The sequence below is a fragment of the Triticum dicoccoides genome, chromosome 3A, assembly GCF_002162155.2.
Source record: "Triticum dicoccoides isolate Atlit2015 ecotype Zavitan chromosome 3A, WEW_v2.0, whole genome shotgun sequence".
In the NCBI taxonomy this organism is placed as follows: domain Eukaryota; kingdom Viridiplantae; phylum Streptophyta; class Magnoliopsida; order Poales; family Poaceae; genus Triticum; species Triticum dicoccoides.
This window is the reverse complement of record NC_041384.1, coordinates 379503254-379526802: the sequence shown is the minus strand read 5'-3', so window position 1 is coordinate 379526802 and position 23549 is coordinate 379503254. Positions and strand designations below refer to the sequence as shown.

General features: G+C 45.3%; 1 protein-coding gene across 1 annotated transcript; it reads right to left on the bottom strand.

Moving 5' to 3' along the window:
* Positions 1-12926: 12926 nt before the first annotated feature.
* LOC119268252 (beta-galactosidase 2) lies at positions 12927-21049 on the bottom strand. Its single transcript, XM_037549840.1, has 19 exons — positions 20694-21049; positions 20488-20583; positions 20265-20377; positions 19651-19717; positions 19469-19561; positions 19233-19376; positions 18249-18337; positions 18049-18154; positions 17877-17964; positions 15681-15799; positions 15425-15589; positions 15078-15250; positions 14890-14999; positions 14683-14792; positions 14484-14594; positions 14299-14400; positions 14002-14207; positions 13590-13908; positions 12927-13488 (listed from the first exon to the last, which is right to left on the bottom strand). Exons 1-19 carry the CDS (start codon positions 20877-20879, stop codon positions 13378-13380), a joined length of 2508 nt encoding a protein of 835 aa, XP_037405737.1. The 5' UTR covers positions 20880-21049; the 3' UTR covers positions 12927-13377.
* Between the last annotated feature and the right edge of the window lie 2500 nt (positions 21050-23549).

The following is a 23549-nucleotide window of genomic DNA, read 5'->3' as shown; positions in this document are numbered from 1 at the left end:
TATTAACCAGAAACATAATACATGTGTGAATACATAGACGAACATAGTGTCACTAGTATGCCTCTACTTGACTAGCTCGTTGATCAAAGATGGTTATGTTTCCTAACCATAGACATGAGTTGTCATTTGATTAACGGGATCACATCATTAGGAGAATGATGTGATTGACTTAACCCTTTTCGTTAGCTTAGCACTTGATCGTTTAGTTTGTTGCTATTGCTTTCTTCATGACTTATACATGTTCCTATGACTATGAGATTATGCAACTCCCATTTATCGGAGGAACACTTTGTGTGCTACCAAATGTCACAAGGTAACTGGGTGATTATAAAGGTTCTCTACAGGTGTCTCCGAAGGTACTTGTTGGGTTGGCGTATTTTGAGATTAGGATTTGTCACTCCGATTGTCGGAGAGGTATCTCTGGGCCCTCTCGGTAATGCACATCACATAAGCCTTGCAAGCATTGCAACTAATAAGTTAGTTGCGGGATGATGTATTACGGAACGAGTAAAGAGACTTGCCGGTAATGAGATTGAACTAGGTATTGAGATACCGACGATCAAATCTCAGGCAAGTAATATACCGATGACAAAGGGAACAACGTATGTTGTTATGCGGTCTGACCAATAAAAGATCTTCGTAGAATATGTGGGAGCCAATATGAGCATCCAGGTTCCGCTATTGGTTATTGACCAGAGACGTGTCTCGGTCATGTCTACATTGTTCTCGAACCCGTAGGGTCCGCACGCTTAACGTTACGATGACAGTTTCATTGTGAGTTTATATATTTTGATGTACCGAAGGTTGTTTGGAGTCCCAGATATGATCACGGACATGACGAGGAGTCTCGAAATGGTCGAGACATAAAGATCGATATATTGGATGGCTATATTCGTACACCAGAAGTGTTTCGGGTGATTTCGGAGAAAATCGGAGTGCCGAAAGGGTTACCGGAACCCCCCGGGGAAGTATTGGGCCTTAGTGGGCCTGGGAGGAGAGAGAGGACAGAAGCCCAGGAGGTGGCGCGCCCCCTCCCATGGGGAGTCCGAATTGGACTAGGGGAGGGGGGCGCGGCCCCTCTTTCCCTCTCCCTCTCCCTCTCTTTCCTTCCCCCTTCCCTCTTCCTAGTTGGACTAGGAAAGGGGAGTCCTACTCCTACTAGGAGGAGGACTCCCCCCTCCTTGGCGCGCCTCAAGGGCCGGCCGGCCTCCCCCCTTGCTCCTTTATATACAGGGGCAGGGGGGCACCCCTAGACAGACAAGTTGATCTTCGTGATCGTTCTCTTAGCCGTGTGCGGTGCCCCCTCCACCATAATCCTTGATAATATTGTAGCGGTGCTTAGGCGAAGCCCTGCGACGATAGAACATCAAGATCGTCACCACGCTATCATGCTGACGGAACTCTTCCCCGACACTTTGCTGGATCGGAGTCCGGGGATCGTCATCGAGCTGAACGTGTGCTAGAACTCGAAGGTACCGTTGTTTCGGTGCTTGATCGGTCGGGCCGTGAAGACGTACGACTACATCAACCGTGTTGTGCTAACGCTTCCGCTTCCGGTCTACGAGGGTACGTAGACAACACTCTCCCCTCTCGTTGCTATGCATCACCATGATCTTGCGTGTGCGTAGGAAATTTTTTGAAATTACTACGTTAGCCAACATGTGTGTAGGAATTTTTTTGAAATTACTACGTTCCCCAACACACACGAAGATTTTTGGCATGATTCTGATAGGTGGTGCTATCGTACGTCCATGTTGATGGAGACTTCAATCCACAAAGGGTAACGGTTGCGCGAGTCCACGGAGGGCTCCACCCATGAAGGGTCCACGAAGAAGCAGCCTTGTCTATCCCACCATGGACATCACCCACGAAGGACTTGCCTCACTCGGGTAGATCTTCACGAAGTAGGTGATCTCCTTGCCCTTACAAACTCCTTGGTTCAACTCCACAATCTTGTCGAAGCCTCCCAAGTGACACCTAACCAATCTAGGAGACATCACTCTCCAAAAGGTAATAAATGGTGTAATGATGATGAACTCCTTACTCTTGTGCTTCAAATGATAGTCTCCCCAACACTCAACTCTCTCTCACAGATTTTGCTATGGTGGAAAGATGATTTGAGTGGAAAGCAACTTGGGGAAGGCTAGAGATCAAGATTCTTGTGGTTGGATTGGAATGTCTTGGTCTCAACACGTGAGTAGGTGGTTCTCTCTCAGAAAATGAGTAGTGGAAGTGTAGGAACGTTCTGATGGCTCTCTCTTGAATGGAGAAGGGGTGGAGGGGTATATATAGCCTCCACACAAAATCCAATCGTTACACACATTTGACCCAACTCGGGCAGACCGAATAGAAGAACTCGGTGAGAACGATTTAGTTCAAAATGTGAACGTTAGGAATCTCGGTGGGAATGACATGATCAACTCGGTGGGGCCGATGTGCTAGGGTTAGGGCAAAACCTCATCTCGGTGAGACCGATTTCAGCAATGAGCAAACAGAGAGTTGGTCAAGCAAACTCGGTGGGACCAATTGCACATTTCGGTGAGATCGAAATAATTACAACAAGTAGTAGAGAGTTTGCAAGGCCATCTCGGTGAGACCGAGATCCCGATCGATGAGACCGAATTGACTAGGGTTTCTGGCAGTGGCTAGGTCAAATGAACTCGGTGGCACCAGATAGATCAAATCAGTGGGGCCGAGTTTGACTTTAGGTTTTCTACAAATGTGGAAATGAGAAAGTGGCTGAGGATTTTGGAGCAATATCACTAAGAACTTTGAGCAAGTAGACCATTAAGCAACACCTCATCCCCATTTAATAGTATTGGCTTTCCTATGGACTCAATGTGATCTTAGATCACTAAAATGAAAATGAAGAGTCTTGAGCTTTTGCCAATCTTTGTCCTTAGCATTTTGAGGGTTCCACATCTCTAGCCCATGCCATGCCAATCATTGAACTTTCTGAAATATTTAACTTGAATGGATATTAGTTCAATGAGCTATATGTTGTTATGAATTACCAAAACCACCCGGGGATTGGTTGCACTTTCAATCTCCCCCTTTTTGGTAATTGATGACAACATATAGATCAAAGTTTTCGACAAATGATAATATGAATGAAATACATCGTCACTTTGAGAAGTATGTGAGGAGCAAGAGCTCCCTCTAAATTTGTGCATTATTTAAAAATTTCTTTTGAATGCAAATGCACAATCGATTATGACCATGGGTCACTCTTCCATGTCACATACATCTTGGTGGAGCGCTCAAAATGATATGATATAAAGAACATGCACTCATCACCAAGGATAAACATGATTGATCATACACAAGTATCATAGATAGCATCATGCGAGCACACATTAAAGTATAGTATGATCAAACACATGATCACAACAGTATCTCACAAACAAGCACAAATATTGTAGACTAGGAATCAAACAAGCAAACGATCAAAGCAAATGATCAAAGTAGCAAGAGAGGCAATAAAAGGCAAAATGCTCTCTCTCTCTCTTTCTATCTCGAAGCCTAATGATCTATACACTTTATCCCCCTTTGTCAACAAGTTACCAAAGCTTGAAAATGCATAGTGATATGCGGCACTCTAGGCACGATCTCCGGGAGCTCCTGAAGGGGTCTTCTGGCTGGTTGCTCCCGTGTGTGTAGATGGCGTGGAGAGGACAGCATCTGCAAATGCTTCTGAGGATGTCTGAGGAGCTGGAGGAGTTGAAACTGGAGGAACAATAGTGGTAGTTGCTGTCGGTGCTGAAAGTGTAGTCCTAGTGTCACTAACAATTGTCACAACTGCAGACCTTTGTGCCCTTGGCACTCTCTGAAAAGTGTTTGTGGTAGGTCTATCACTCCTGTCCTCAAGTTCTTCCTGGAGCTTCTCCATGGTAGTCTGGATCTCTGTGACCTTCACATCTAGATCATGGAATTTAGTCCCAATGATCCTCTCAAGACTCTCTTGATTCTGAGTCGGGGTGGCCAAGCCCTTCTCAATCCTCACAGTAGCCTCAAGCAGATAACTGAGTTGATCTTGCTTGGTCTTGAGCATCACTTGTGAAGCATCTGGTGCACTAGCTGCCTTTGCTGCTTTTGCAGCCTTTGCTCTCTCTCTCTCTCTCTTCTCCTGGGCTTCAGCACATGTTGGATGAGAAGCATCCATGACAATCTCATTGTCCTCAAATTTTGGCCTCATGGGAAGATGCTCTTTATCAAGAAGATATGTCCATGTTCCCATCTTGGAGTTGATCAACATCTATATATGAGGGGCATATCCACATGATCTCTTCTAATCAGCTGCAGTTCTCTTCACTGTCTCAACAATCAAAGTCATCACTTTGAACTTCTGTGGCACATCAAACATATGGAGCAAGTTGATGGAGTGACCATGGATCATTCTATGATCTCCTGACTTGGGCAACAGAGTGTGCCTCAGAATGGTGTTGATGGTGGTCAAACCTGACAGCAGATAATATATGGACCCAAGCTTGTGAGTCTCCAAGGCATCATCCGGAATAGTTTTGTACATATTTGCCATGGAGTTGTGATCCTTCCTTGGCTTGGCATATACATCTATGTCATTCTCATCTTCCTTGGGGGCATTGATCAACTTGGCCCATTCAGAAATTGTAGATTGATATATGGTTCCTTCTATCATCCAGACAATCTTGCCATCTGGATAGAAATGAGCAGTGGAGTAGAATTGCATAATCATTTCATCGTTCCACTTTGTCAACTTTTCACCAACAAACTTATCAACTTCATTCATCCTGAAGCTCTCATGCACACCTGGGAAGTAGTCCTCATTGTCATCGATGTATGTCCAGTCAACCCATCTCATATCACTGACAATAGGCTTCTTGTCTAGTAAGACTGCCTCATAGAAGTCATGTTGTTCCTTGGTGTGGAAACGATAATCTACAGAAGTCCTTCTCCTGGTGGCATAAGGATTTGTCTATCTCCAGAGTCTCAGACCTGCATCATTTCTTTCCTTCATGTTCTCAGCAACAGGAGAATCGTCACTATGATCTGGAATCTTTGGCTTCAACTTTCTAAGCACTTGTTGATCCTCATCCTCTTGAGCTTCAGGTACTGGGGCCTTGTTCTTCTCAGCAGCAGGCATGTTCCTGGTGGATCTCTTGGGTGTAGAAGGTTTTGGAGCTTGAGCTTGAGTTGGAGGCTTGGGGCTATCTTGGGCCTTGATGGAGCAGCCCCAGACTTGCTAGCATCCCCCATGAGCTTCTGAGCCTTTGGAGGCGGTGCAGCTGGCTCTTCCTCCTCCTCTTCTTCATCTGATCCTCTCATCATGGAAGGTTTGCTAATAACTCTGGCCATAGTCTCCTTGACTCTCTCCTTTCTCATCTTTCCTTCAGCAGCCTCTTCTTCTCTTGGTTCAAGAGTGAACTCCATAGTTTCTTGAGTGGAGGCACTGGCTTTAGACATAGGCTTCCTCTTGGCAGGAGCTTTCTTTGGCATACCAGGTTTTGTGGCAACAGCAGCAGCATACTTCTTCTTGAGCACTTTCTTCTTCGAGGTCACCTCATCAACAACAAAGTCCTCATCCTCAGATTCCGAAGTTCTCTTCTTTCTTTGCCTAGTAGCAGCCTTAGGCAAGTTGCTTGGAGTGCTTCTGCTACCATCTTCATAACTGCTATTGGAGGGACTAGTGCCCTCACTGAGATTCACTTTCTCTTCAGACTTGTTTTGACTATCACTGCCCTCTAACATCTCTGAAATTGACCCTGTGAATAGATAGGTATAAGTAGAGTAGATGAGCATCACAAAGCACATCTATTTTGCAAAAAATATTGAGACAAAAACTTAACTTTAGTTTTCTGTAGAAAGTATTTCGGAGCTACCGATATGAAAAACTCGGTGACACTGAAGCATTAACAGAATCTAATGCAATTTCGGTCAGACCAAAATGCAGTTCGGTGACTCCGAGATGCTAGGATTTCACAGAGTAAGTGATTTCGGTCACACCGATTAGTACGCTTCGGTCAGACCGAGTTGTACTTGTGCAATGGCCTGAGCCAAATCGGTGAGACCAAGATCCTCATATCGGTCAGTCCAAGATGAGTTCGGCGGAAACCTAACCCTAAGTTTTTGCATCAAATCTATTCTAATGGAACTTTTCAGTGGATAGATTGATCTCATTTGTGGTAAGAATAATGGCAATGATCTTTGTGCAAGAATCGGGAAAAGAGAACGCACAAAGAGGTCGAGTCCGTACCCTAACTTGGCGACGAACTCGCTACGGCGACAATGGCGGTGAGATTTCCGTTGTCGGCGACGGAGACCAGCGGCAGGAGGACACTGGCGATGACGGTGACGATCTGAAGACCAAGGGGGCGGCAGAGCTGGGAGGCACAAACGAGTGATTTGGAGGAATTTCCAAAATTTCAACCTGCGGTATATATACCCAGTCACTGTCGGTGTGACCGAGTGGAACGACTTGGTGGCATTGAGATGCAAAACTGCGAGCAGTTACTGCAACTCGGTGTGACCAAATTGTTCAAATCAGTTGCACTGAGGTGAAAACCTAGATCAACTTAATGAATTCTGTGAGACCAAGTGTGATGAGTTGGTCTGACCGAGATGCATTAAGAGGTTTTGGAAGTTTAAGCCCTTGACGGATCGGTGGCTCCAAGAGCTCCTCACCCGGAGGGTCAAATTCGACTTGTTCAAACTTTGTGATGTAGCATGAATAGAGTTTGAGACGAGAAAAACATAGATATCTAGAGGGAGTACTTAGGCATTCTTTTCCATCCATTTGGCAGATAGAGAAACCAAACAATCAAAGCAACAAATGGATGTCCTGGAATGGAGAAACTTATGCAACCAACATGCTCACACAATAAGATAGCAAATAAAATATGTGGCAAAGCATGCACAAACACTCTAGCATCTATGAAGCAATTGGCAATGACTAAGTCATCTATATATGAGTATATTGACTGAGGAGTCAGATGAGAACATTTGATCGTAGGTCATACTCATCGTTTAAGCACAAGTGCGGTTACCACTTTTACATAAAAGCATTATTGTGTTCACACCATTAGAGTTGCTTTAGCTCAATTCTTAGAGCAAAGATCCCCCTAAGTGTGATATCCCCCCTTAGAGGGATGAACTAACATTGGGTTTTGTCGATGATGACTTCATGTAGGTGTTGAATATGTGGATACTCAATGTTGATGTAGATCATTTGGAGAAATCCATTGGAGTGAGTTGCACTTTCAATACCTACATGGGTTAGTCCCACAAGGAACACACAAGGATATCCATAGACATAGAGTGAAATACACATATGATGATGTCCATGAAAGCATTAGGTTACCTTGTCCCTTGTCTTACCAATCAAGAGGGTTTGTGACTCCTTGAACTAGTGCAAGATATGGAAGTTGATTGTACTTGTCCTTGCCAAGATGAATATGAGTGAAGTATGTTTGCGGAGTCACCCTCAAGAACTCTCTAGTTCTTCTTCTTTGGGACCCACATCAGCTTGATGGGAATCCTTGGAGGTGTAGTCGTACTTGATGAAGTAGAACTTGACGTGGTCTTGGGAACCCACTTGACCAAGGCCTTTGGAGCTTCTTCAAATGAATCAATCTCTTCTTGAAGCTTGTCCTTGACTTTTAGCTTGTGGTCTTGTGGTGGAAGATCATCTTGAGCTTGTGTTCCCTTGAAAGAAGTAGGGTCATACTTCTCCTGTTGAGGAACAAACTTCGTCTTGGGGTATTGATCTTCTTCCCACCCAACTTCATTGGCATTGAATTTGCGTTCAAAACCAACACCTTGATTCTTCCGGTGCCTTCCTTGCTTGCGTACAATTTCTTCAAATTTCTTACTTTAGGCAAGGCTCTTGTAAACACCTTTCTCTATAATTCCCTTCAATAAGCTATTTTCTTGCTCAAGTGTAACTTGGCTAAGAGAATCATTAGTGGAATCAAGAGAACTACCAGAAGCAACAATATTGGATTTAGCATGATTATTGTTACTACTAGAAGAAGAATCTTTCTTGCTCTTGTTGCTAGATTTTACTTGTGGCATGTAAGTAGACAAGAGTAAACGCTTGGCAATGTAAGAAGAACTTTTCTTTCGAAGATCATCATTGATTGCTTTTAAGAACCCATGCTCTTGCTCTAAATTTAGCTTCTCGAAGCGTAGCTTCTCATGAGTCTCTAAAAGCTCTCGATAATTATCTAAGGTAGTTTCATGAGCTAACTTAAGAGTGTTTAGTTCTTTAGTTAAACGCTCAATCTCCTTATTATCATTGTCATTCGTTTCATCTTGATTAGCATGATTAACAGCAATTCATCGTAGTTTTCTCAACAAGTAAATCATCATCACCTAGCAAGTCATCTTCATCACTATTGAAATCAACATACTCGGGGTGTGATACATTAGGGCCTTTAGCCATGAAGTATCTTCCAATTCCTTCATTTGGTGAGTCAAATATATCGTAGGAGTTGGATGACGCAAGTGCAAGACCGGCAACACCTTCATCTTGAGTATATTCAGAGTCGGAGTGATAGCTTCTCTCGGAGTAGTTATCGGAGTCGGAACCGGATACCCATTCACCAACATGAGCTTGATGCCTTCGTCGTGTGTAGCTCTTTGATGACTTGTCCTTGCTTTCTGAATCCTTGCTTCTACGAGAGGGTCTTCGTTCATAACGATCATCTCTACTCCTTCTCTCTCTTGGTGGTGATTCATCTCTTTTACTTCTCCTTTTAGGTGACTCTTCTCTTCTCTTGTAGGGAGCCGTACACTCATTGGAGTAGTGTCCGGGTCTTCCACAATTGTAGAAATTGCGATCACGACCAGAAGATCTTTTGTCATTGTAGGACCTTGAGTTGGAACTTCTATCTTTGCTTCTACTCTTGTAGAACTTGTTGAAGTTCTTCACCATTAAGCTCAATTCTTCATTGAAGACTTGTTTCTCACTTGATGGTGTAGGAGCATCACATGAAGCTTTGTAAGCACCACTAGAATTGTTGTGGAGCTCTTCCTTATCCTTGAGTGACATCTCATGAGCAACATTTCTACCAATGACTTCCTTTGGTTTGAGATCTTTGTAATTGGGCATCATTTGGATCAAGGTATACACGGTATCATATTTTCCATCCAAGGCTCTTAGTATCTTCTTGATGATGAATTTGTCGGTCATCTCTTCGCTTCCCAAGTCGGCGATCTCATTTGTGATGAGAGCAAGCCTAGAGTACATTTCAGCGACTCCTTCACCATCCTTCATTTTGAACTTGTCAAGTTGACTTTGAAGCACGTCCAATTTGGATTCCTTGACGGACTCGGTACCTTCGTGCATATAAACCAAAGTATTCCAAATTTCCTTTGCATTCTCAAGGCGACTGATTTTGTTGAATTCTTCGGGGCACAATCCGTTAAAAAGAATATCGCAAGCTTGAGCATTGTATTGCAACATCTTCAATTCTTCCGCGGACGCTTCACGGCCCGGTTCTCTTCCATCCTCAAATTATTCACCTTGCAAGCCAATACGCACAATAGCCCAAACAATGGGGTTATGACCAAGAATATGCATTTTCATCTTGTGCTTCCAACTAGCAAAATTACTACCATCAAAGTAAGGACCTCTACAGTGGTAATTTCCCTCGCTAGACGTCATACTCTTCTAGGTTGTGAAACCAAGGCTATGATCACCAAAGCTATGGAAATCAAGGCAAATGGAGACCAAATATCTGATACCACTTGTAGGATCGAAAGTATGTCTAGAGGGGGTGATTAGACTACTTGACCAAATAAAAATCTAGCCTTTTCCCAATTTTAAGTCTTGGCAGATTTTAGCAACTTATCACAAGTCAAGCAATCAACCTACACATGCAATTCTAAGAGTGTAGTAGCGGAAAGTAAATATTGCATATGAAGGTAAAGGGAAGGGTTTGGAGAAGGCAAATGCAATGTAGACACGAAGATTTTTGGCGTGGTTCCGATAGGTGGTGCTATCGTACGTCCACGTTGATGGAGACTTCAACCCACGAAGGGTAACAGTTGCGCGAGTCCACGGAGGGCTTCACCCACGAAGGGTCCACGAAGAAGCAACCTTGTCTATCCCACCATGGCCATCGCCCATGAAGGACTTGCCTCACTTGGGTAGATCTTCCTGAAGTAGGCGATCTCCTTTCCCTTACAAACTCCTTGATTCAATTCCACAATCTTGTCGGAGGCTCCCAAGTGACACCTAACCAATCTAGGAGACACCACTCTCCAAAAGTTAATAAATGGTGTGATGATGATGATGAACTCCTTGCTCTTGTGTTTCAAATGATAGTATCCCCAACATCCAACTCTCTCTCTCTCTCTCATAGATTTGGGTATGGTGGAAAGATGATTTGAGTGGAAAGGAACTTCGGGAGCGCTAGAGATCGAGATTCTTGGGGTTGGATTGGAATGTCTTGGTCTCAACACATGAGTAGGTGGTTCTCTCTCAGAAAATGAGTAGTGGAAGTGTAGGCACGTTCTGATGGCTCTCTCTTGAATGGAGAAGGGGTGGAGGGGTATATATAGCCTCCACACAAAATCCGACCGTTACACACATTTGACCCAACTCAGTCAGACCGAATAGAAGAACTCGGTGAGACCGATTTAGTTCAAAATATGAACGTTAGGAATCTCGGTGGGACCGACATGATCAACTCGGTGGGACCGATGCGCTAGGGTTAGGGCAAAACCTCATCTCGGTGAGACCGATTGCATGAACTCGGTGAGATTGATTTCAACAATGAGCAAACAGAGAGTTACTCAAGCAAACTCGGTGGGACCGATTGCATATTTCAGTGAGACTGAAATAATTACAACAAGTAACAGAGAGTTTGCAAGGCCATCTCGGTGAGACCGAGATCCCGATCGGTGAGACCAAATTGACTAGGGTTTCTGGCGGTGGCTAGGTCAAATAAACTCGGTGGCGCCGGATAGATCAAATCAATGGGGCCGAGTTTGACTTTAGGTTTTGGACAAATGTGCAAATGAGAAAGTGGCTGGCGGTTTTGGAGCAATATCACTAAGCACTTTGAGCAAGTAGACCATTAAGCAACACCTCATCCCCTTTTAATAGTATTGGCTTTCCTATGGACTCAATGTGATCTTGGATCACTAAAATGAAAATAAAGAGTCTTGAGATTTTGCCAATCTTTGTCCTTAGCATTCTGAGGGGTCCACATCTCTAGTCCATGCCATGTCAATCATTGAACTTTCTGAAATATTTAACTTGAATGGATATTAGTTCAATGAGCTATATGTTGTTATGAATTACCAAAACCACCCGGGGATTAGTTGCATTTTCAAGGGTGCACTGCCGCCGGTGTTGTCGTCCGGCCGGTGGAGCGCCATGGCGACCCCAAGGAGCGCCGGTGGCCTTGGGTTGCTTCCTCCGTCGTCTCCTTCGTCGGGAAAAAAATATTGGAGTCGGAGTACCATACAGAGTGTGTGAGAAAGCAGGCGGGGAAGAAGAAGACCAAGTCAACATGTCCGCCAAGCACTTTTTTGCCAACTCATCATGACGGGCGGGTCCCGTTGATTAGTGACATCATCCACACGCTTAGCATCTACCATTAGTATTTTTTGCCACTGTCAAATTTTCTGTTCGATGCAAAATGTCACGTTTTGTAAAGTTTTGATTTTTTCGCAAGTCGTGACACGAAAGTGGTGGTTCTGTGCATTTAACTCCCCTAGCAGGTAGATCACGGGGCACTAAGGAGCTACTGTCGGGATATGACACCCAGGCGTTGTCAGCCAGGCGAAGGCTGGCACATAATCTCCGAGGCCTAGACATTAGCCGGTTTTCGCGCCATTTGGGATGCAGGGGAACGGACAATCCACTGATACACAACATGGTCCACCTGTAGTCCGACCCAAGCCATGTAACCCTAGCTCGACCAGGTATATAAGGGGAGCTAGGGGCCTCTCGAGAAGGATCCAAGTTATTCTATGGGCATGGCTAGATAAAAGTCGCCTGGAGAAAATTTGTGGTCAGACGATTTGGTTTATGCCGTTGGGAAATGGACGGACGGGTCACCTTCTTCAACATCCAGCCCCTCTTCTTGTTCCTTTGAACTGTCACGCCCCACTGGTCTAGCCGCCTGCTTCCGTCGCCCGCGGCGTTCCCGCACATCCTCACTGCACCGCCCTCTCCCCAACCGCAGCCCACCACCGTGCTGCCCTCCCCCATCCCTCTAGCCCCGGCGTCGACGGAGATTTTCTCCGGCGAAGTTGCACCACCGCCCCAGCCACCGTCGCTCTTCCGTCCCCACCTCCCACCCTAAGATAGATGGTGGGTAGCCCTCCGGCGAGCTCCTTCCTTCCCTCCGACCTCCCTCCGACGAAGTTCAAAATCGAAAAATCTAGCTATTGTGTTATTGTAGGGTCATCTGGTGGTAAGGTTCTCACCTACCCCTTTTTCTTCCTGAGTCATTGTCATGGCAAAAACCTTGTTATCCAAGAAACCTCTCTCCGATGATCTTCCCTATCACCGACCAACACTGGAGCAATACAATCATAAGGGCATGCACAATAGTTGATAAGACAATTTTATCTTACATATTACATTTAATTTAGAGATGACAAAAGAATAAACATCTATAATGGGTTATCTCTTATGCTTATCTTCTATAACAAACTATTTGTAAAAACGTGATGAGCCATATTATGCTAAGAGATCATCTCTTAATAAATAAGAGAAGACAAGTCTTTTCTTACGTTTTCTCTCTCACCATTGTACATGCCTAATAGGCCCTAAACTAAATAGATCGCTTGTCTCTTGTACTACCAGATCCACCACTCTCACTCACATCCAAACAAATCAGCCATCACACGACAGGCCTAAATTGACACGTGACCTGACACCAACTGAACCAAACCACATCTCAATAATCACAGCACATATGCGACGCATGAGTACATAACACAACGGAGCAATTTTATTAATGAGCTGAACCATTTTCCTGTTTTCACTACTTTGAATCAAGATAGCAATGCATGAATAGAGTGGTGCCCCTGCACATTACATTTTGCATCCTTCAATGAGCGAAAAATGAACATGACCTCTTCCAATCCAGAAGAAGCCGTTGCACTTGAGGATTCAGGTGAGCAGCAGTCTCATCCAGGCTCTCCGCAAACCAGACGAGCGGTATGTAGACCCTTTTCCACACCTACAGATCCTAATCTAACCATCCGTGCAAATTCATGTATATATAGGCTAGACTAAATACATACGTACGCTGATGATTCGGTCTAAAATACAACTCATTTCTGTAACTTCTGACAGTTTGTGCGTCACGGTCACTGTGACTTTCACCTGTTGCCAGAATCCTGTATGGACCATGCTCCACAACATACCTTGGCAGTTCAGCCACACATAACCTCCACAACAGCCCTTTTCATTGTCCCAGGGCAAGGATCTCCACCAAATACCTCTGGAACCACGCTTACCGCACAGTGCTCTTGGTTAATGCAGTTCTGCAAGAAATGCCAATTCAGATTCTAGGTACAAGCACGACTAGGTAAAGAAAGGATTTTGTGATCTAACCCAACTAATGCGATGGTCGCAAACCCATTACCTTCCAAAATATGTCATACGACTTGTGTGCATGGCATCCGCCTTCTGAGTAGCTCCCGCAGGACCCCTGTGGTGTGCCGAAGCTGGCAAATTTTACTTCAGTTATTTTCCGCCCATGATCACACTGGAGGTGGACCTTAGCTTTCTCGTAGTCTTTGGTACGCCAGTTCGTCATCGACGGCTGCCATTCAGACACATCAGCACAGACACTTCCCCTAGTTCTTTTCACCATTGAAATTTCACTAGGGTCACCACCCATCTCCTCGAATATCACCAATAGGTTCCCAGTAGGATTAAGCCATGCGCGAGGAACATGGTACCTGAAGGAACATGACATAGATGTAAGAGCTTCACTTGTAAATAATGTCATGGGTGGTTCTGTAATAGTTACTTCTAAACCATGGAGTTCCTACCATCTCTGAGAAGAGTCGCCGCAGTTGGTTTGACACTTCGTCTCATCATATTCACCACGGTAATCACAGTAACCACATGTTCCGGGGGCCTTGTAGCCAGGCCAATACCGTCCAATGCCTTGACCATTTATCCAGATTTGCCCCTTCCCCATGCTATTCATGTCCAAGGCTAATGGCTCGTCACCATCTGGTGCGTTGAAAAAAGCCTGAAAAGAGAGAACTGTGGGATAAATCTTCTAAAAAAATGATGGCTATACCACATGGGTAGCAACTAATCACATGCAAATTTCACATTACCTTGTACCATGTCAGCGGCTGCTTCTGCACAGGTTCTCCCCATTCTACCGATGAGCTTCCACTAAGTGAATGAAGACTCATAGCCTCACCTTTCAAACCAACCTGCCCATATACATTAGGTTTTTTATGTTAATGCTTGTGCACAAGGTTAATACTTGACGGCACATTAAAACAACATACATTACCTGATAGGTCCATTTCTGCCATGTGAGATCTCTTCTTCCCTCATTCAGGCCATAAAGTATCACCGGACCAAGAATTCCAGCATTCCAAGTCTCAAAATGTTCTCCAACATTCTGTATACAGGAATGGAAAATAAATATACGAAGGCTCAAATATTGCATGACCAAGAGTACTATCTTAGTTAGCAAACTATTCACTTACCGGGAGACCAACTGCTATACTTAAGCACGAAATAGTGTTGCTTCCTGCCCATAGTTTCACACTCCCAGTATACGTTAGTTTTGGGTCTTCTACACTGCCGTAAACAGTTCCTGTGAACAGATTGGAGAGCATTTCAAGATCAATTGCTTTTGACAGTTAAGAGATACACAATTTTTTGTCAAGCGTGGCAGAGACTTTCATAGTTACCTGTTAATTGTCCATTAACGAAAACATGCAAAGCATGACCAGCCGACATCACAGTGAGTTTTGGAGACTTCCCACTGGTGAGGAACTGCTCATTCTTCGCAACATCAACACTTGAAAATGAAACTTTTAGTACCAGTGAATTGCAAAGAGTCATATATTCATATTGTTGGTGGAGTTAGGCAACTTACTATGTTGTATACCACAAGTAGTCTGTGTTATCCCTCGTCATATTTATTTGTTCCAGTAATCCTACCGCTGTAAATGCTTCCTCCTCACTGTAGGAATTAATCTCCTCATTATATGACTGCCATGTGAGTCCTCCAGCCCATTCCATTTTCATTTGTGAAATCTGGCTGCCAACCTGTATAAGCATATCACAAAAACTTTAAATAATGATAAAAAGGCAAAAATTCAGATCAGATACAGATTTTAAATAACGTTAGTAAAAAAGAAACTACACAGATTAAGCTTGGATGAATATACGATGTAAGCAAGCCAACTAAATTAACCAGGTAGCTCAAGTGCCTAATCTCACCCTAGCGGTGTTGAAGACTGTTGTTTTGCAGTCCGGAAGAATACTGATAGACCAAGGAGGCAGGTCATAATGCATTCCGCTGAATGATACCCTTGCATAAGATAGCTTATCCTTGTTCTCAAGAAAAGCTGCACAAGCTCCTGTGCTTGACCTAAAAACGGATGACTGAACAGAAAGTTACCAAGAAGTCAGTTCTGGCTTATGAACGAAATAGTGTAGGTCTCAAGTAGAGAAAAGAACAGAATGTCATCACAACCTTCTGAGCCTTCCCAAGGGAAGATATAATGGGATCTCCTGCAACCAGGGCTGGTTCGCAAAGCTTGATGGCTCTATGCAACTCCTTCAAGTGACCCCATTTTGGTTCTCTCAATAAGCCTGAGGAAGCAAAGGGAAAAAGTTCGGTCAAATTGGTAGGGTACATAATAACAAAGTACATGCTGTATAACATCGAAAAAGAAAGAACGACAACTTTGCTGTAATGTAGCACGAAATGTTACCATTAAGATGTAGGTGATATATAAAACGATTTGTGCAATCAGACACTGCATTGTTGCTAATCCATTGTTTAGAGAAACAAATTATTTTCCATCTGTGTCTTTAAAAGGTTATGGACATTGAGAATTGGAGTGGATGAAAATCTCTCTGTAACTCAGGCAATTAAACCCATTAAGCTACGCGTGAAGGGCGGCCAACCAGCTATGCCACGTGGTGCAAGCTGGTTGGCCGCGGTGAGAATTTTTTTAGATGAAGGTGTGGATTATTTTTTTAAATGTATTTTTTTCTTTTTAGATGGAGGTGAGGACCTCTGGTATTTTTTAAATGGAGGATTATGCAAAGTGGCACTCGCTGGTAGGCTGCGGTGGTAATTTCTTTTTCCTTTTTACTTTTTTTTAGATGAAGGTTAGGATTTTTTTTCCGAGATGTTCTTTTAGACGGAGACGAGGACTCTATGTTTTTTTTAAATGAAAACATGAGCACAGCTTCCTCTCAAGCGGCGCCACAGGGTGGCGCCCCTACCACTAGTGGACTTGAACCTGGATACTGCAGAGTGGAATGTGGATGTTGCCACATTGCTTTGTACAATTAATTAAGGGATGAAGGTGTCAGAAAATACCTAAACTGCATCATTGTTTCATTCAAGTTCACTAGTAAGGGCAATTGCCTATACAAGGGCCGCTTCAGACAAAAATACATACAAGTGGCAGCAACCACTATATGGCATGAAATAAGTTCAAAGTACTCCCTCCGTTCACTATTTATAAGATGTTCTACTGTAACCTTTTCTGATTCGGATGTATACAGACACATTTTAGTGTGTGTATTCACTCATTTCAGTCCGTATGTACTAGTCCATATTGAAATACCCAAAACATATTATATTTGTGAATCGGAGTATATACCATGTGCCAACAGGGTTCGCTCCCTGAGCGGCCCACATGCAACCAGGGGCGATTAGGGTTTCCCCCAGAGCAGCAGCCGCCACCACCGCCTCTTGTGATCTATCACCTCGTCGTTGTCAGGGACCGCCTCCTATCCAGCCCCTGACATCGGGGAACTCTCCCTCCTACTCGTCGTCGTCGGGTCTCCTCTGGAGGCATGGCAGCACGGATATGGGACAACTGATCCAAGAAGGCGGCGCAGCTTCTCAGATCGTAGGGCGGCCTGCTTATAAGGATCCAATGGTGATCAGTGGAGATCGCGGCAGTTCAGCTACTCCGGCAGATGGTGACGACGGCGGTCAGCTCCTCATGTGTCTCCTTTTGGAGATCTCCTTTTGCCGGTATCAGCTATCATTTCACGGTAGCCGTTTGGCAGCCGGCATGATCAGCTAGGCCGGTCCGAGGCAATCAGCTGTGGTGGTGACAGATCAAGGCACTGCATGGTGGTGCAGTCTTTAACTGGATCCGGCCATGGGGGCATCTCACAGGGCTCAGTCGGCAGCTTCTATCCAGGGTGAAAACCTAGGTCTGGCTATCTGCCTATCTAGACTTAGCAACCACGGCATTCCCTTCCTGAAGGCGTTGCTATGGTGCGCCGACCGATACATGCTGTCCGATGAAAATCCAGGATGTGGCCTTATTGGTTGAATCCGGTGACGACTATGCTAGTCCTATTTCTTGTTGGAGGCGTCGCATTGAAGACTAAGTTCCTCTACGCCTCATTGTTGTGTAGCTGGTGTTAGCGTGTGGACAATCTCTTGGTAGCCTTCAACCTTGGGATTACAAGGGACTCGGCTACGGGTTGTATTGTGTTTGTGTTTGATAATCTGCCATGATGTTTCCCTTTTTTCTTTTGCCGGTTTAATCAGATTTGTAATAATTTGGTTGTATGCATCCTTAGTTGGTACAGAGGCCGGGGGTAAGGAAGCTTCAATTTTCTACCAAAAAATGTAACATGTGCCAAAAGCAAGGCATGCATTGAAGATAAACAGAGCATGGAGAACTGAACTCACCGTATTCATCAATAGGAGCATCGTAGTCATAGCTAGTTGCAACGAATGGACCACCAGCTGTCCGCCCGAAGTTTGTCCCTCCGTGATACTGAAAAGAGGCGTCACAATTTGGTACCTAAAAGTTGGTGACATGATAAGCTTCAGTTAAACAGAAAGGATCAGTGTGACTTACCATGTAATAGTTAACAAAAGAGCCCCCCTTCTGGATAAACTTGGCAACACCATATGCTAGATCCTCTACTGGTCTATGTGGAACCGGAACACCAAAGCCTGTATACCTGCGGTAAGGAAAAAGAAGATTTACATGGAGAAAGATAAACATATAAAATATCATGTGGTACTAGCCCTTTAGAGAGAGAAGCATGGATTTACCAGGCAGTCCAAGCCTCAGTCCACATGGTAGGCTTGTGAGGTTTATTCGGAGAGAACCAGTCACAGTAAAATCCATTGCATGTATTAATCTGCCAGCAGTAAATCAACAGTGAGATCTAGCGGAGTGAAATCTCCTAGTCCAAATTATGTCATGTAAGGGTGGAAGTTCCTTTCAGAAATGAAAGGCTTGGCAGATAATCCAGTGAGTAAATATGATGGACACGTTTTCTTCCCATTCTTGGAAAATGGGGCCATGAAGGTGAATGACCCCAGCACATTAAAAGAAACAAGGAGGATGGGGGTATTGATGAAGATGTGAACCATCGAATCAAAGCCGGATGGATGAAGTGGCGCCAAGCTTCTGGCATTCTCCGTGACAAGAGAGTGCCACAAAAGCTAAAAGGCAAGTTCTACAGGACGGTAGTTCGACCCGCAATGTTGTATGGCGCTGAGTGTTGGCCGACTAAAAGGCGACATGTTCAACAGTTAGGTGTGGCGGAGATGCGTATGTTGAGATGGATGTGTGGCCACATGAGGAAGGATCGAGTCCGGAATGATGATATACGAGATAGAGTTGGGGCAGCACCAATTGAAGAGAAGCTTGTCCAACATCGTCTGAGATGGTTTGGGCATATTCAGCGCAGGCCTCCAGAAGCTCCAGTGCATAGCGGACGGCTAAAGCGTGCGGAGAATGTCAAGAGAGGGCGGGGTAGACCGAATTTGACATGGGAGGAGTCCGTTAAGAGAGACCTGAAGGATTGGAGTATCACCAAAGAGCTAGCTATGGACAGGGGTGCGTGGAAGCTTGCTATCCATGTGCCAGAGCCATGAGTTGGTTGCGAGATTTTATGGGTTTCACCTCTAGCCTACCCCAACTTGTTTGGGACTAAAGGCTTTGTTGTTGTTGTTGTTGTTGTTGTTGTTGTTGTAAGGAACTAGTGTCTATGCGGTACATATATTAAAGCCAAGGAGTGCAGAGCATACAATTGGATCTGGGGCATCGTCCTCTTTACACATGATCCATGGAACACCTGTGTTGAGCGCAATCGCCATGTTAGCTGCCCATGAAGCGTAGGCCTTGGAAGGCTCGCCCTGATCCCACTCCAAGGGGCCAAACTCGTTCTCGATCTGCAAGGACAATGAGGATTTAAAGGTGGGTCTGGTTGAAAAGAAATCCAATATGCTAGCAACAGAGGTTAAACAATTTGAAGCATACATACCTGGGAGAGGATTATTGGTCCTCCCTGCCACTCAAAGAGCCCTTCCGACTTCATCATGTCAACGATCTTGGTGGTGAACTTCTGCATCTCAAGCTGTTTGAAAGAATCATGATGGAAAATACAGACATTTTAGAAAGAAGCTAGGGATTAAAACAGAGCAGAGCTGCCAAGACGACACTTGCCTTGAATGGCTGATTATCAGTTCTAAAGCTGATGCCGGGGACATACTTGAGCCAAACAGGGAAACCACTGCAGTCAAACGGAGTGTGATTTAGCATACTCGTATTTTAAAAGAAGTCAACATCAAGACTTCTCAATATAGCAACATCCCTCGTTAGGTAAACTGAGTCCACAAAACTGTACTGAAGTAAATGATTTAGCACGAGCAGTAACTGGCACCTAGAAAATCACTACTCCCTCCGTAAAGAAATATAAGAGCGTTTACTAAGGCTGCTCATAGTGGAGAGTAACTTAGACTAGTAACATGCATATGTTACTAGTCTATGTTACTACCTTCATAGTGGGTAGTATCATATATGTGGTAACATACATGTCTTCATTTATTACTTTGTAGACTCATTTTGCATTGGGAAGCGCTATGTGATGGTAACATATTATGTTACTCTATTTGCCTCTCTCCTCATTAACTACTTGCCACCTCATCATTTTTGCTTACGTGGCACCTAAGTTACTACCTATGTTACTCCCACTATGACCAGCCTAATCAGCCTGCTAGTGCTTATTTGGTAGAGTAACAAATGTGGAGAGCAATGCGGGTGTAGTAGGTGGTTGTTACCCGAAGTTCCACTCGGCGCAGACGTAGGGGCCAATGCGGAGGTGCACGTAGAGTCCGGCCTGCTTCACCAGCTTGATGAAGCGCACTAGATCATACCTCCCCTCGAAATAGTACTGCACAATATAATCGATTCACCCAACAGCATCAGAAAGCAAAACAAATCAACCTTTTTTTAGCATAGCATAGCATAGCAGGCGGGTGGGTTCTTGGAGAAAGCAGCAACCTGGCCAGGGGAGGGCTCGTGGCCGTTCCAGAACACGTACGTCTGCACCACGTCCAGGCCGCCGCCCTTGGCCTTCTGTATCAGATCCGGCCACATCTGCACGCGGCCGCAGAAACAAGCAAAGAAAGAAAATAGTCACGCTGGGAGCCGGCATTCTCGGGAAAGAGAGCGGGACAGGGGTTGTTGGAGAAGCAAGAAGCCGGTACCTCGGGCACGCTCCTCGGGTAGTGGATGGAGCCGGAGAGCAGGATGCGGCGCCGGCCGTTCACCACTAGTGCCTTGCGGTCGTAGGTGACGGCCGCCGACGCCGTCGCAGCGAGGGTGGCCACCGCGAACGCGACCGCGACGGCGACGGCGACGACGGACGGTGCCGGCAGCGCGGAGGACGCCATGGGAAGGACTGAAGCTGGAAAGGGAGGGAAGTGCGGTGGAAAAAAAGTAGCGGAAACGCGGCGCCTTTCGGTGCTTTCCCTCCACCGGGAGTGGGAGTGAAGTGAAGTGAAGTGAAGTGAGGCGCTCGCTGGAGGACACACGCGCTCTCTCTCTCTTTGGCTTTGTCAGGTTCACTCGTGCTTCACCGTCCAGAGTCCGCAGCTGGTTCCTTTCCCTTTTTCTTGCTTTCCCTCTGCCACTCCCGATCTGCAACGGCTGTAGTTTTGCGCTTCATTTCCTCTTTCTTGATGATGGCTTTCTCTCTCTAAACATTTATGCGGCTTAGTGTTTGGTAATGCTATTTTCTGTATTGAATAGTGCTTGTGAATATTTGCCTAGTGGAGTAGTATTTGCTTGTCGGTGATAAGGCTAGAAGAGAGGTAGAGCGAGGAATTTTTTTCTTTTGAAAGGAGAGCGAGGATATTTTTGTCTGCGAGGAGAGATGGAGCAAGGATCTAGGAGTAGTGAGAACTGGGTCAGATAGGATGGGAAATTCGGTGGAATTCGGGAGCTGGCCACACGGTGAGACGCATGTTAAAATAATCTTAGTGTCAAAAACGCTCTTATATTATGGGACAAAGGAAGTAGTATTCTGCACCTAAGATCTATGGTGTAGGCCATCGCGGACAGTGTGTATCTTGCGGCGCCGCTGAGGAATCATCGCGTAGGCTTGAGGTGCAATCTCGGCCACTGATCGCCCGCTGATCCAGTGGTCGGTCCAGAATTTGCAGCTAGTACCATTCCCGATAGTCCAGGTGATGGATGCCCGAAAGATGACGCTCACGTCGTCGTTGTGTGAAATATGCAGGTGGCTCCATGGCGTAGAGGGATCCATGCGTTGGAGCCAAAGCCAGCGCGTCCGAAGGGCAATGTCTGCGCGCTGGAAGTCATGAATGCCCGACCCACCGAGAGAGAGTGGTCGACAGACTCTCTGTCGGTTGATGAGACATTGGCCACCATTCGCCTCCTTACTCCCAGCCCAAAGAAATCCACGGATCATCTTGTTCACTTTCTTAAGGACAGACTGGTTGAGGGCGATGGCGATGAGGAAGTGGGTCGGGATGGCGCAAAGGACGTGCCGAGTAAGGGCAAGCCGATCTCCGTTGGATAACATGGACGCCCTCCATGTAGATAGCTTCCGCTCAAGCTTGTGAACGATCGGTAGAAGGCTCGTGGTGGAAGGCTTGCGGATGCAGAGTGGGGACCAAGGTACTGCACCGGGAAAGTCTTCACCGGGCATTGCATTTCGACCGTGATGGGTGGCGATGTGATCATCCGAGCACTGGATAGGCGTGGCCGAGCATTTGCCAAAGTTTGTGTGAAGGCCGGATGCCAGTCCGAAGACACGCAAAAGCTCACGAACAACCGAGATGTTGTGGTGGTCTGGGTGGCAAAATATGACGACGTCATCCACATGGAGAGATATGCTCGAGGCAGCATGTCGAGCCGTGAGGTGCTGGATAAGGCCAAGGTCGATGGCACGGAGGAGAATCGAGTTGAGGACGTCAATGATGACGGCGAATAGAATGGGTGATATGGGGTCGCCCTGTCGCAGGCCGCAGGCATGACCAATGGGGGGGTGGGGGTGGGGTGGCCGTTTATCATGACTCTAGTGGAGGTAGTAGATAGGAGCACTGGTACAACGGGGTGCTATATAAACGGTTTTTAACCCCTTTCCGTGACGGCATTCTGAACCGTCGCCTAGTAAGTGAGAACGATAAGGGGTTCTTCCCACACGACCCAGAAACCGTCGGGGATATGCCCTCCTGGCACACACGCTCAGCAAAATGAGGTCGTGTGTGACCGGCGAGCGATCAAATACGGTTATACGTATAATTGTGCTAAAAAATACAATTATACAGGCCAAATCATTTCCGGTCATAAGTACATCCCACACAGTCAGCCCCGCTAAACATTTTCGTTCGTATGTACATTTCACACAGTCAATCCAAGAAATACGTTTCCGTTAGTATGTACTGAAGGAAATATGCCCTAGAGGCAATAATAAAGATGTTATTTATATTTCCTTATATCATGATAAAATGTTTATTATTCATGCTATAATTGTATCAACCGGAAACTTAGTACATGTGTGAATACATAAACAAACAGAGTGTCACTAGTATGCCTCTACTTGACTAGCTCGTTAATCAAAGATGGTTAAGTTTCCTAGCCATGGACAAAGAGTTGTCATTTGATAAGTGGGATCGCATCATTAGAGAATGATGTGATTGACTTGACCTATCCGTTAGCTTAGCACGATGATCGTTACAGTTTCATTGCTACTGCTTTCTTCATGACTTATACATGTTCCTCAGACTATGAGATTATGCAACTCCCGAATACCGGAGGAACACCTTGTGTGCTATCAACCGTCACAACGTAACTAGATGATTATAAAGATGCTCTATAGGTGTCTCCGATGGTTTTTGTTGAGTTGGCATAGATCAAGATTATGATTTGTCACTCCGAGTATCGGAGAGGTATCTCTGGGCCCTCTCGGTAATGCACATCAATATAAGCCTTGCAAGCAATGTAGCTAATGAGTTAGTTACGGGATGTAGCATTACGGAACGAGTAAAGAGACTTGCCGGTAACGAGATTGAACTAGGTATTGAGATACCGACGAT